This window comes from Carlito syrichta, unplaced genomic scaffold (genome assembly GCF_000164805.1).
Source record: "Carlito syrichta isolate Samal-C Ts95f unplaced genomic scaffold, Tarsius_syrichta-2.0.1 Scaffold302529, whole genome shotgun sequence".
NCBI lineage: Eukaryota > Metazoa > Chordata > Mammalia > Primates > Tarsiidae > Carlito > Carlito syrichta.
The window spans coordinates 383,346-399,075 of record NW_007246625.1 but is presented as its reverse complement, the minus strand read 5'-3'; the positions used below and the strand labels follow the sequence as shown (position 1 = coordinate 399,075).

Here is a 15,730-nt window from a genome sequence, read left to right as displayed (position 1 = left end):
AAATTGTGAAGGAGTCAGAAGATGTGGGACCTAGTCCTGGTTATGTGAATCTAGAATCCTGGCTATGGTACCCTGGGCAAGTGACTCAACCCTCAGAATTTCAGCTTCCTCATCTATAAGATGATGAATAAGAACATGGTGTATTAGAAAGATGATGGAATCCAGAGTCTATAAAAGTCCAACTGAATGAGTGAATGAATGAACGATAGCCTTCTCTACCAGAAACCCTGAAGACAAGGAGATTTCTGACTTGTTTTGTATACCTAGCATTTGACACTTAGTAGGTCCCAGGAAATGATTTCACTAAACCAAGTGAGAATACCTGAGTTCACTAGCAATTATGTAACCTGGAGCAAGTCTATGCAGTTCTGAGCCTTTACTTTCTCACCTGTAAATTGGACATAATGATACTTTCCCAAATTGAGTGAGGATAAAAGGGGTCATATATATAAAAAGCACTTGGCAAACTGCAAAGCATGACACAGATACCAGTTGTTATTTGGGCTGTTTAAGAAGACTTCCTGATGAATAAGACCTAAGTATGTTTTTCAGAGAGGAGCAGCATCTTGAGTTTCAGACGATATCATTTTCCTAGTTAAAAAATTGAACTGTGAAGCAAGGGGGCACAAGAACAGCATGATCTAGCTGAGCAGGAGGTGAAGTTCTATTTTTGGCAACAAAGAAAATAAAACTTGAAGCAGATGGGGAGGTGAAACTACGGCTTCTAACGGAGATCTTGCCAGTGGCTTTGAATCATTTGCCTTATTCTGACAGCTGGAGCCCCCTCGCTTCTATCTCCAGTCTTTTACTAGACCCTGGGCTGTGCACAGCTTCCTGGGATGCCAAGCTTCCTAAGCAGAAGACATTCTGTTCTCCATGTTGGTCCCCGAGCTTGTTGCAGATGGATAAGAACAATGTGTGGAGGTGGAGACTGGGTGTCACCGGGGAAAGGATGACTGGCAACCACCCGGAGGTCTTGCTGGATGGCATCACTTGGTAAGTTTCTCATGGCCCAAGTCTGGCCCACCCTCTTGTGAAGTGACAGGCTGGGTCCTGCTCATACCCTTGACCTCAGAGAAGCTAACTTTGATGACTAAATTCACAAGAGGCAAAAAAAAAAAAAAAAATTAAACCACCGCATCTATGTATTAATTTGCAACTCAATTTTGCAAGTATACTTGAGTTCATACTGTGTGCCAGGCACTGTGATAGGCACTGGAAAGACAATGATGAATAAGGCCAATCTTCTCACTGCCACTGTGGAACTCACAGGAGGAGAGAAAGGCAATTAAACATGCAGTCACAGAACAGTGTGCATAAGTACCATGCAGAGAGAAAAACAACAAGGTGCTATTGCAGACTGGATCTAGTCGTGGGGAGCAGGATAGGTTTTGTAGAGAACGTAAAAACTAAGTGAGGTCTGAAGAATTAATAAAATTGGTCAGATGAAAGAAGACAGCATTGGTGGAGGAGAGGGACACAAAGAAGAAAGACAGGTGCCCCAGGCAAAAGGAAAGCCAGTGAGGGATAAGAGAGGTTACAGTGCCACTGAGTACCTAAAAACAGTGACTATGGAAGGATCCCAGAGGAAGAGGTAAGGCCACAGAGGTGGGCACCAACTCTAGGAGGCCTGTGAAGGAGTTTAAGCTGCATCTTTTTGATCAGTCACTGGGTTATGCAGTCAGTAAAATCAGGATATTGTCTATATGAAGGAAAATGATGCAAGTAATCAACCCACCAGAAGGGTCTTTGATAAGTGTGGACTCAGGATAAAGAATTCCTGCTTCACATTGTGAGTATTCTTTTTGCCTTGACTCTGACCCACTTATTACAACACATTTTCCTAGTTCCTAAACCCAGTGGAGAACATTGTTCTCTGGGGTTTTTGCAAATAATGCACTTCATTCAGCTTTGAGGCGCTGAATCAATAAAAGCTAACTCAGAGGGTAACTAGAGAAGAAAATGGAAGAATCCCATGCTTGCTGGTTCCCTCCAAGAAACTGCAAAACATCATTGAACAGGTTTTTGGCTATATTCACTGAAAAATTCTTCTACTGAGAAATACAAACTCTTTCACCATAATAAATACTGTTTTGATAACAAAACTGTACTTTTCTCAAATACCCAGATGGAAGACCATATGCAAAATAAACTCCAAGGAATTTTTTTATTGGCCATCTGCTAAAATTGGAAAGAAAGCCTGCATTCGCCTCTACCCTTCACAAAAATTTCCACTGAGAATCCTACTTGCTTCCGCCTGGTGCCACCTGCTGATCATATTTGGGTACCAGTTTTGCAAATAGAATGCAGAAGAAGATGGATCCACCCCCATTTCTTTAATGGAATGAACTTAATGCCAATTAAGGCGAGAAATAACCTACAAAGTGTTATTTCAATTATTTTATAGCAACTCACACCTCCTCCTGTTGTTGCCAGGAAGGACAAAGCAAAGCCCACACGCACATTCACCACTGAGAGCTCACTTCCAAGGCATTGTTGAGACATTGCTTACCCTCATGATGAAGTGCACCATTTCCCATAAAGCCTTGCACTAGACTTCACCTGTCAGGAGAGCTAATATCCTTTACTACATCAATTTCACTTTGAGATATCTACCTGAAGGAAATGCTGGCACCGAGGTATAAAGATATGTAAACAAGGGTGTTCCTTTGGCATTATTATTGAACCAAAAAATATGAGAACTACCTAAATGTTCAACAGGGTGATGATTTTTAAAGTTATGATGCAATCATACAACGAAACATTATGAACAGTGACATGGAAAGATGTCTAAAGCATATTCAGTGGGAAACTGGCTAAAGAAGAGAACGTATAGTATAATTCTTTTTTCTTTTTTTAAAGAAAAAAGCTGTGTGTGTTCTTGTGTATATTTGTTTACACATAGGAAAAGGTTGGAAGGACACACACTAAACTATTAAAGTGATTTCAGAGGAGTGGGAACTTTTTTCATTTTTTACTTTACACATTCCTATATTATTTGAATATTTAATGTCAATGTATTGCATCAAAACAAACTATTAAAATAATAATAATGCCACATTTTAAAAACCAGATTTGTAGTTAGTAAAGCATTTCATCATCATTCTCATGGATACCCACACTCGCTCTGAGGTTAGGGTTATTTTCTCACTTAAAAGATGAAAAAATGGGTCTGAGAAGAGAAGGAACTTGTCTGAGATCCCATAAGGAACAGGTGATAGCACCAGGGCTTTCTAGCAAATGACTAATCTGGGTTTTTACAATCTTAGCCTGCATGTGCCTGGCCCTAAATCAGCAGATTTTAAATTAATTAGAAAATTATCCAGTCCTGAGAACTTTCAGCATCAGTCAAATGGGCTTTGGAATTTCAGGGCTTACGATGCTATTAACAAGAAGAGATCAGAGCCATTACCTAATTCAACCCTACCTCTGTCATTCTACTGAGGAGAGTCTCCCTAAACGGTTAAACTTAGTCAACAGTTAAGCAACCAACAGTTAGTCAACTCTGAGGAATTTTCCACTAAACCTGGTCCTCCTCTTGGGTTTCCTATCTTGTCAAATGATATCCCTCCAAACTCCTAAAAGCATCAGTCTGCCTTCTTCCTTGTCCTTAATTCCACCAGTCTCCAAGTCCTACTGATGCCATCTTTCAAATATTCCTCACCACTAGCCCCTCTCTGCATGTGACTCCTGTCTGAGTGTATTCATACAATCTTCAGTATCTCTTTTGTATAAATGAATAGAATAGCCTTTCTAGCAGGTCTCACTCCTCTGCTCTCCCCAATATACTCTATGCTTTCCAACAGATCACCTTTCTAATACTATCATCTAACCATATACCTCCTACCCTCTATTTAAAATCTCTAAGGCTTCTTGTTGTTAAGCTCTTTAACCTGGTGTTCAAGACCCTCCATGATCTAGCCTCTACTTCTTACACTGCCTCTACTGTCAAATCATCTTTTTTTAAATTCCAGTGATTCCAAACTGTGTATCTTTCCAATATGCCATACTATTTCATGACTCTGTACCTTTGCATAAGATATAGGTTTGGCTGGAATGCTCTTCTGTGGCCAGTCTGCCAGGCAATCTGATTTTACTGCAAAATCAGGACATGTGTCACCTCTACGAGGAGGCCTACTCTCTCCCTCTATTCTTGCTGCTTTCTACTTTGCCTGCCCCTACCCACTCACCACCAGCATAGGTTTACTCCTTTTCTGGAATATTTCTGTACCTCATATAAACATCTATTCAAATATACTCCCACATTATTACATAGAAGGTAAATGTGTTGGTAAACTGTGTTACCATGGCCAACTTATTTAACCTCTCTGCATTTTAGTTTCCTCTTCAACAAATAACAGAAGAATCCTATTGGGATTGCTGGAGAATTTTAAATTAGGTCATTGCTATAGACTGTATGTTTGTGTCCCTACCCCTCAATCTCTGAATTCTTATGTTGAAACCCTAACCCCAAGGGGATGATATTAGGAACTGGCATCTTTAATTTTTGGGTGAGATGCTCATGATGGGATTGGTGTTCTCTTAAGAGGAGAAAGAGAGTTAGTCCTCTTTTTCTCTACCATGTAAGCATACAACAAGAATACAGCCAACTGCAAACCAGGAAGAGAGCCCTCACCAGAACCCAACCTGGATCTTGGGTTTCTAGTCTCCAGAACTTTGAGAAATGAAGGTTTATTGCTTAAGTCATCAGACTATGGTATTCTATCATAGCAGCCCAAATTGACTAAGACAGTAATCCAGATAGAAACGCTCAATAAATGTTGCTATTACTATTGTTATGAATTCACTCATTCAGAGAACTTCCATTTTTAGCTAAGCTGTAATAACAGAAACTAGATTAATTCACAGCATGCCCCCCCCAACCAAGTCCAAACATCTAAACAAGGGACAAAATATGTGAAACAACCGTTTTGAAGCGCTGAACAGAAGGCAACAAAGGACAATGATTCATGAGACAGGAACCAAATGATGTGAGCTGTATGAGTGCCTCAGTTTACTTGAGAACAATTCTAGGCTGCAGTGAGGTGGATTCAGGGGCAGCTGGGTAGAGTCCAGTGGACTCCTTGAGTTGAGAAAGTGGAACTGTGAGTCAGGAGAGCAACTAAGATAGCTAGGTTCTTAGGACAGATTATTGGAAAGGGATTTGCTGTACAAAGGGATAGCTCTGGAGATCCACAGAGCAACTCCCTTGAATATTTTGCTGAGTATAGATCAGTGTATGCATGTGAGGAAACTATGTGAGGACAAACTACCTGAGAACCACCCAAAAGTGTTAGCAGTAGCAGTGCCTGTTGTTCACACAGAGCCAGGAATAGTATTTGCTCTCACCAACCAAACTAGAAAACATCATGATTTCATACAACATTGGGTAAAATATATATAAAATTCCTGCCTCGGTAGTAAGAAATAATTAGCTTAGACTGAGCACTCTCCAGTTCTGCCTAACAAATCTTAGAAACAAGACCTGAAATCAGTTTCCAATAAACTTAATTGGATACCATATCAAAATTCAATATAGAGGAGTACAGGAATATCCAACATCCTAATAAAGTAAGATTCACCATGTCTGATATATAGCTAAAAATTACCAGGCATAAAAAGGAACATAGAAACAGGAGTCAAGAAAAATCAAAACCAACCCAGAATGGGTAGTCAGAATTAGTAGACAATGAAATTTAAGATAGTGACTACAATGCATTCTATATGTTCAAAAAGTTAAGTAGAAATATGGAAGATATAAAAAAGATCTGAATCTAACTTTTAGAAATAAAAACTACAATATTCAAGATAAAAAGGAGACTGAATGGGATTAACAGCTTATTAGACAATAAAAAAAAAACTTAATGAACTTGAAGACAAAGCAATAGAAACTCTCCAAAATGAAACTTTTTTTATGAACAAAGCATCAGTGAATTTTGAGATCAAGTGGCCTAATATGTGTTTACATAAAATACCCAAATGAGAGGAGGTAAAGAGAAACATAAAAAACTGAAGAGCCGGGCTCGGTGGCTCAGCCTGTAATCCCGTGCCTTTGGGAGGCTGAGGTGAGTGGATTGCCTGAGCCCGTGGGTTCGAGACCCGCCTGGGCAGCGAGACCTCATCTCTACAATAAATCAAAAAATCAGCCGGGCGTGGTAGCACGTGCCTGTAATTCCGGCTACTTGGAAGGCTGAGGCGGAAGGATCGCCAGAGCCCAGCGGGTCGAGGCTGCGGTGGCCGGGAGCGGCCACAGCACTCCAGTCTGGGCGACAGAGTGAGACTCCGACTCAAAAAAAAAAAAAAAACTGAAGAAACAATGGGCAGATATTTTTCAAATTTTATGAAAATTATAATCTCATGGATTCAAAAGTTCAATAAACTCTAAACATTAGAAACTTTAAAAATTACACAAAGATACATCATAATCAAGAGAAAGAAAATATTAAAAGCAACCAGAGGAAAATAATACATTACGTAGAAGATCAAGGATAAAAATGAAAACAGATGTCTTGTCAGAAACAATACAAGCAAGCAGTCAGAAGAGCAACATGTGTTAAAAGTGCTGCAAGAAAAAGAAAATGTTAACCTAGAATTCTATACCAAGAGAAAATATCATACAAAACCAAAAGCAAAATACATTTTAGAAAATACAAAAATTGAAAGAATTCATTACCAAAAGACCCTCACTATATAAAATGCTACAGAAAGATTTTTAGGCAAAAGAAAGATGATACTAGACAGAAACATGAATCCATACAAAAGAACAAACAACACTGGAAATGATAACTACATGAGTGAATATCTAAGATTTTTTTCTTGTTATTTAAATCTCTTTAAAATATAATGGAATTGTTTAAACAAAAATAATAACAATATAGTATGGAGTTTATAAGACATGTCAAAGTAAAACGTATGAAAACAATAGCATAAAAGTCAGATGTGGGAAATGGAAGTACTGTCGAGTATTATAAGGTTCTCATACTATAAGTAAAATAGCATAATATTACTTATAGGTAAAATGTGATAAGCTAAACATGTATACTATAAATCCTAAGGGACCCACTAAAATCAAAACAAAACAAAAAGTTATAGTTATTAAGCCAAAACAGAAAATCAATAAAATTGATAAGCTTCTACCCAGACTGATCAGGAGAAAAAAAAGAGAGAGAAAACACAGATTATAAATATTAGTAATAAGAGAAGACATCAGTAAAGAGTCTGCAGATACTAAAAGAATAAAGGGTAATAGGAATAATTTTAATGCCAATAAAATTAACAACTTACAAAAATGAACTTTTAATTTCTTAAAAGACACAAACCACTAAAGCTCATTAAAGAAGAAATAGATAATAAGTATAGCCTACATCGGTTAAAGAAATTGAATTTGTAGTTAAAATCTTCCCATAAAGAAAACATCAGGCTCACATGACTTCACTGGTAAATTTTACCAAACACTAAATAAATAATACCAATTCTACACTAACTTTGCCAGAAAAGTTAAAAGTAGGAATACTTTATAACTCATTCTATGTGACCAGCCTTATCCTGATAATAAAACCAAAGACACTGCAAAAGAAAGAAAACTACAAACCAATCTCTTATGAATAATGTCAAACATTCTGAAGAAAGTTTTAGTAAATCAAGATCCAACAATATATAAGATGGATAATATATCATGACCAAGTGGAATGTATCTTAGAGATGCAGGGTTTGTTTAATATTTTAAAATCAATCAATATAATCCACCATATTAACAAATTAAAAAAGAAAATCCACATAACCGTCTCAATAGACTCAGGAAAAAATGTAACAAACCCCAACATCCATCCCTAATTAAAAACAAAACAAAATCCATGGAAACAAGAAATGAAAGGAAAATTTCTCTATCTAATAAAGAGCATCTAACCTACAACTAACACGATACTTAATGATAAAAGATTAAATGTGCATCGCCTAAGTTCAGGCTCAAGTTCAGGAAGTCTACTTATATCACTTCTTTTCAACATAATATGCAGGCTCTAGCCAGTGCAATTAGGCAAGTAAAAGAAATAAAGGAGTAATTGGAAAGTAAGACAAAAACATCCTATACTCAGAGAATATGATAATCTATATAAAAAATCCAATAGAACTACAAAATAAGCTGCAAGAATGATTGAGTTTAACAAAGTTGCAGGATACAAGATCAATATACAAAAATCAATTTTATGTTTACATACAATGAGCAACTAGAAAATTAAATTTAAAAATAAAACATTTCTAACGAATCAAAAATTTGAAAAGGAAGAATTTGACAAAAGATGTGAAATACCTGTACACTAAAAACTAAAAAAAAATTGCTGAAAAAAATTAAAGAAGACCTAAGTAAAAGGAAAGATACACCATGTTCAAGGATCAGAAGACTCAATGTTAAGATACTGACACTACTCAAAGTGATTTATAGATTCAACATCCCAGCAGGGTTTTTGGAGAAGTTGACAAGCTGACTCTAACTTTCATATGGCTGATCAAAGACCTATAATAGCCAAAAACTTTGAAAAAGAAGAACAAAGTTGGAGAACTTTTACTACCTGCTTTCAAGGCTTATTATAAAGCTATAGTAATTGAGACAGTAATGTTTTGGCATAAAAATAGACAAATAGATCAATTAAATAAAACAGAATGCAGAAATATGCCCACACATATTTGGACAATCATTTTCAACATAGTTGCAAAGGCAATTTGGAAGAGAAAAGTTAGTGTTCTGATCAAATGTTTCTAAAACAACTGAACTTCAATACATATCTCACATCATATACTCATACAAAAATTAGCTCAAAATGAATCATAGACCTAAATTTAAAAACTAAAACTATTAAACTTTTAAACAAAAACATAGGATAACATCTTTGCGTGCTTGTGCTAGGTAAAGATTTCTATATATAACACCAAAAGCATGATCCATAAAAGAAAAAATTGATAAATGAGACTGGGAGAAAATGTTTGCAATTGGTATATCTGATAAATACCTATATTCAAAATATATAAAAACTCTCAAAACTATATATAAAACTATATAAAAACTATTTTTAAGATAGGCAAAATATGTGAACAGACATTTCATCAAAGAATATATCTGGATGGCAAATAAGCTCATGAAAAGAATGCTCCATATCATTAGTCATTAGGGAAATAGCAAAATAAAACCAGTGAGAGGTCACTACATACCTATTAGAATAACTGAAATTAAAAACACTGACCATTATCAAGTTTTGGCAAGGATATGAAGGAACTGGAACGTTCATACATTGTTGATGGGACAATAAAATGGCACAACCACTTTGGAAAACAATGGGTACTTTCTTTAAAATTAAACGTACACCTACTATATCATCCAGCCATTCCATTCCTAAGCATTTACCCAAGATAAATGAAAACATGTCCACACAAATACTAACACAGATGTTCATAGTGTCTTTATTTGTAATAGCCAAAAACTGGAATCAACCCAAAAGTTCAGCAGCAGGTGAGTGTCTATGCAAACTATGGTATAAACATTCAATGTAATATCTTCTGCCATAAAAAGCAATGAATTATTGATACATACTACAATATGGGTGACTCTCAAAATAATTGAGTTAAAGAAGTCAGACCCAGACACCCCCAAACACTGCAACAAGATTGCCTGTTGTATGATTTCATTTATATAAAATTCTAGAAAGTACTAAGTAATCTTGACAGAGAACAGATCCTTGGTCACCTAGTCATGGAAGAGGGGAGGGGAGAAGGGAGGGGCAGAAGGGAAAGATTATCAAGGGATGTGAAGAAACATTTCAGGGTGATGAATATATTCGCTATCATGATTGTGGTGATGGTTTAGTGGGATTTTACATATATCAAAATGTATCCAACTGCATATTTAAAATATCTGCAATTTATTGTATGTCAATCATATCTCAATAAAGATGTCTATTAGAAGGTGTGAGACAAATAGGCTCTGCATAGTTTCAAATTATCTTCTTACCAGACACTTAATTACAAAGGGAAAAAACAGTAACTTTATAGCAGAGAAATCTAGCAGGCCCTACTTTAACTAAATAAAGTTAACATCTTAAGGAATAAGACATCTCAACATCATGTACCTCCTGATATGCTTCACTGAGAAGGTCGCAACATCACTTTTGTGGTGTTCTTGCCAAACATGTATAATTTGAATCTAGTCATGAGAAAAATAAGACAAAACCAAATTTAACACCATTCCAAAAAAAATAATAACTAGCTAGAGAACTGTTTCAGCTTACAGAAGACTAAGGAAAATGACAACTAAATGCAATGATAGTGGAGTGAATCTTGTATCAGAAAAGGGACATTAGTAGGACAATAGGCATAACACAAATGAGTGTGGATTACTTAATAATATTCTATCAATGTAAATTTCCTAGTTTCAGTAACTGTATAAGATGTTAACATTAGGGGAAGCTAGGCGAAGGGTCTGAAAATACTTTCTCTATACTATTTCTGCAGCTATTTTTTAATTCCAAAATTACTTCACAATCATTAAAAACTGAATGCAAAATAAATATATTTTCAGACAAACAAAAGTTGAGGGAGTTTGTTAGCAGCAGGCCTGAACTACAAGAAATGTGTTCAAGGAAATTCTTGAGGCCAAAGAAAAATAATACCAGATGGAATCCCAGGACTATACAAAAGAATGAAGAGTGCTAGAAATGGAAAATATATGGGTGAGTATAAAAGACAAATATACTCATTTTTTAGTTTCTTTATAACATATTTGACTTTTCAAATAAAAAATAATTATGATTTTTGTATAATTTTGATCATGTATAACATAATTAGGAGCAAAATAGATGACAAGAGCACACAGAATGAGGGTGGGAGAATAAGTATATGTAATAAGGTACTGATATTTTACTTGAAGTATGTAATACTTAAAGGTAAATGTGATATGTTAAAGATGTATTGCAAACCAGAGATTCTAGCCGCTAGGACAGAAACTGAAACATTTTTAAAAAATAGGTATAGCTGGTAAGCTTAAAGAGGAAATAAAAATAAAAACACTAAAAACAGTAAATTAATCCAAACAGGATAAATACAAAAGAAATAGTAAGATGGTAGACTTGACTCCAACACTTAATATTACATATTAAGATAAAATGGATTAAACATACTAATTAAAAGGCAGGGATTGGTCAGGTGCAGTGGCTTACACCTGTAATCCCAGCACTTTGGGAAGCTGAGGTGGGAAGATTGCTTGAGCCCAGGAGCTCGAGACCACCTCGTCTCTACAAAAAAAGGGGGGAGGGGGGCAGGGATTGTCAAACTGATAGAAAGTCATAACCCAATTATATGCTGTCAACAAGATGCACTTTTAAAAACTGCAGATCGGTTCAAAATAAAAGAACGGTAAAAGATATAACATGCAAATACTAAGCCAAAAAAGGCCATAAATAAACCTCTAGCTTTATTAATATCAAAGTGCCTGTAATCCAGCACTTTGGGAGGCCGAGACAAGTGGATTGCCTGAGCCCACAGGTTCGAGACCAACCCAGGCAACTTGGCGAGACCTCGTCTCTACAATAAATCAAAAATTAGCTGGGCATGGTAGCGTGCACCTGTAGTTCCAGTTACTTGGAAGGAAGGGAGACAGAAGCAGAAGGCTCACCAGTACCCAACAGGTCAATGCTGAGGTGGCCATGAGTGTGCCTCTGCACTCCAGCCTGGGCAATGGAGTGAGACTACAACTAAAAAAAAATGACCCTGCAATCCCCCTACTGGGAATATACCCTGAAGAACACAAATCACTCTATAAAAAAGATACTTGCACATGTATGTTTATCGCAGCATTGTTCACAATAGCAAGAACCTGGAAACAACCGTGCTGCCCATCAAAAGAGGACTGGATTAAAAAAATGTGGTACATATACATGATGGAGTACTATGCAGCCATAAAAAAGAACAAAATCATGAATTTCGCTGCAACCTGGATGGAACTAGAGTCTATAATACTGAGTGACCTCTCACAGAAACAAAGATCCGAATATCACATGTTCTCACTCATATAATGGACCTTGAACATCCAATACAATACTATAAGAAAATGACTGACGGTACTGGGAAACTATGGGGGGGAGGGGGATGGGATTAACAGTAGCAAATATCTGTCAGGGGATGGGAAAACACCTCTTATCAACAGGGTGCCTGAATGAAACGTAATTGTACACCTAACCCTTAACTGTACCCCACAAAACCATAATAAAAAATACTGATTAATGAAAAAAAAATCAGACAAAGTAGACTTCAGGACAAGGAAAGTTACCATATAAAGGAGTCAAATCATCAAGCTAATAACAGCTTCAAAAGTAGACTTCAGCACAAGGAAAATTACCTTATAAAGGAGTCAATCATCAAGCTAATAACAGCTTCAAAATGCACGAAGAAAAAAAACTGAAACCCAGCTAAGTGTTACGACAAAAGTACCAAAAATTTTTAAAAATTAAAAAAATGTATAAAGTAAAAAGTTACAGTAAGCTAAGGTTAATTTATTATTCAAGAAAGAATTATTAAAAATAAATTTAGAGTAGCCTAAATGTACAGAGTTTTTAAAGTCTACAGTTGTGTATGGTAATGTTCCAGGCCTTCACATTCACTCACTGACACCCAGAACAACCTCCAGTCCTGCAAGCTTCATTCATAAAAGTGCCCTCTACAGGTGTACCATTTAAAAAATTCTTTTATACAATATTTTTATAGTATTTTTATACTTTCTATGTTTAGAAACACAAATACCTGTACTCAGGACAGTAACATGCTGTACAGGTTTGTAGTCTAGCAGCAACAGGTCATACAATATAGCCTAGGTGTGTAGTAGCTATGCCACCTAGGTTTGTGTAAGCACAGTGTATGATGGTCACACAATGACAAAATCGCCTAATGACACTTTTCTCAGAACGTATGCCTGTCAAGTGATGCATGACTGTGGTTGTATAGAAAGCTGTAGTGATGGGAAGGAAGGTATTCCACAGAGCAACAAGAGCATGAATAGAGCCACAGAAGTGGGAAGTAGCGGAGGCAATTATGAGGACCAGCTGATAACTATTTTAAAATTAACTTTATAGATGCATCATTTGCATACAATAAGATGTACCCATTTTAAGTTAATAGTTCAATGAATTTTAAGAAATGTACACAAACCCATGTGACCACCATCTCATAGAGAGTTTTCCTTTAAAAATTATTACTTCAAGCTGTTTTTGTGTTAGTAAACCATAATTTTATTACAAGTTTTATAAGTCAATATTAAAACCAAAACACTATGCAGACAATAAAATAGACTATAAAAAGCATACACTTTGGAATCAGTTCTAGGTTTAAAACCTACTTCTCAAGCAAGTTGCTTAATTCTCAAAGCCTCAGTCTCCTCATCCATAAAATGGGGATAATAATAAAACCAACTTCACAAGATTGCCGTGAGGACTAAAAAAATAATGTTACTACATAGCAAGACCAATAAATGGTATTAACCTTATCACAATTTGACAGACATTTGTTGTATAGTTACTCCAGAAGTATGATATAGACTGTGAAACTTGTAGACAAATGCTTTGAGACAGCCCTAAATGAAACCATTAAAGGCTAACCAAGATGGCAATTCTGAGTTCCACTTCCTTGCTGGTTCCATTTCACAGTCAGTGGCAAAGCCTCAATGTATTTAATGCTCACACATCACTTAGAGATAAAATGGGTCAGTTGATAATTGATTCTGGAACAAATTTAAAGCAAGACACTTAAAAACTTCCTCCTAAGTTTGTTAGACCTGCTCCCCGATCTTTAAACAGAGCCCAACCTCCCTCATCTCAGACCACAGGAAGCTGGGAAGGACACCCTAGGATTCCCCTGAAGGCCCCTTTACTCTCATGGGCTCAACCACCAGCTCCACTCCGGCTGCCTGGCTCTCCAGCACCCTGACTCCATGATCCAGCTCTTACATCGGCCTCAGGCTCGTCTCCTGTGTCAAGATCCACTTCTTCCGTTTACCTACCTGCCACCCTATCCATTCAATTCTGCAGGTTGTGTACTGTTCACATGCCCCCTTAGTCTCAGCCTCCTGGAGACCCCTTGCCCAGCTCCCAGCACACAGGACCCAGGACACAGTTGCAACCATATATAATTCAAGGGTCACGGGGACAGAGTGCCATCTACCTGAGCAAGAAAGAGCTGGAACTCGTCAGGCAGAATCCATGAGCGAGGGTAGAAGTTGTACTCCTCAGGAAAGAGATTCTGCATGATTCTCACTGCTCTGCTCAGGGTAATTTTACGCACCATCTCCGTCATGCCTGGGAAGAAGAGATGCTGTGAGGTTTGAACAACAGTGGGCCACTAGCTATAAAACAGTCGTTATTTGGGACTTTTAAAACCACCCACCCAACATATTCACTTTTTCAGGCAGTTTTTTAAAAAAGGTATGAGTTGCTCCCCACAGTGGTGGCTCATGATTTGGAAAGACCTACCAAATTAATGAAAAACTTGGGATATAGATGAGTGTTCTTTTCGCCTTATAAAAATGAAACATCGGTTAGAAAGAATGAATTTCACCTAGTTTATTATTCTATTCTCTGTCATCTCCTTAGGTGGTGAATAGAGAAGCATTTATATCTTGCACTTTTTAAAACATAATACCCTCTTTAATTTTGAGTCACCATACATACTTTAGGGATTCCTTCCATCTTGTACCCTAGAAAATATCATCTAGTGGACTTTGGTTACATTATGGGAAGCTTAATTAAGTTGCTTTGTTTTAAGGATTTATGAGAATTAAAAGTATGAAATAGAAAAATACACACCTTTCAGCATAAAATGCCTCCTTGAATCAAAGACAGGAAGTAAAAAGGATATCATAATTTATAGTTTAAGGGGGGAAAAGTGCAATCTGTAGGAGTTCTTCAGTTATGAGAACTGACACTGACATTGATCCTAGCTCATTAATTTGCCCAGAGGGGATTGAAATGTCTCACTTTTATAAAAGGTTTTTTTTAATGGTACATTTTTGTTTCTTATAATATCATTAGTAACTCTGACAAGAGAAAGAAATGAGTACTATATTTCTTAGTAAATTTTAAGCAAATAAATAAAAATTATTGTAAATTTTAGCATGCTTATTTCTTTTCTTTTCTTTTCTTTTCTTTTTTTTTTGAGTTGGAGTCTCACTCTGTCGCCCAGACTGGAGTGCAGTGGCCGCTCCCAGCCACCGCAGCCTCGACCGGCTGGGCTCCAGTGATCCTTCCGCCTCAGCCTTCCAAGTAGCTGGAACTACAGGCACGCGCTACCACCCCAGCTAGTTTTTTGATTTATTGTAGAGATGAGGTCTCGCCAAGTTGCCCAGGCGGGTCTCGAACCTGCGTGTTCAGACAATCCACTCACCTCAGCCTCCCAAAGGCACGGGATTACAGGCTGAGCCACCAAGCCCGGCTGGCATTTTTTTATTTTTAAAAAAGCCAAGCTTTATTTATTCGTTGAAGATTTGTTCTCTGCCCAAGCACCTTTTAGGATCTCAGTATTGTCCTTTTTATTTTTTTTTTGAATTGGAGTCTCACTCTGTCGCCCAGACTGGAGTGCAGTGGCCGCTCCCGGCCACTGCAACCTCGACCTGCTGGGCTCCGGCGATCCTTCCGCTTCAGCCTTCCAAGTAGCTGGAACTACAGGCGCGCGCTACCACTCCCGGCTGATTTTTGATTTA

The 15,730-nt window shown here is 37.1% G+C and overlaps 1 protein-coding gene across 1 annotated transcript in view; it reads right to left on the bottom strand.

The window, feature by feature from the left end:
* TTLL11 (tubulin tyrosine ligase like 11) overlaps positions 1–15,730 on the bottom strand; it is a 269,699-nt gene that overhangs the window by 172,358 nt on the left and 81,611 nt on the right. Inside the window, exon 6 of the mRNA XM_021711721.1 lies at positions 14,197–14,330. Coding sequence (XP_021567396.1) covers positions 14,197–14,330 — 134 coding nt within the window. The remainder of the gene's footprint in view (positions 1–14,196; positions 14,331–15,730) is intronic.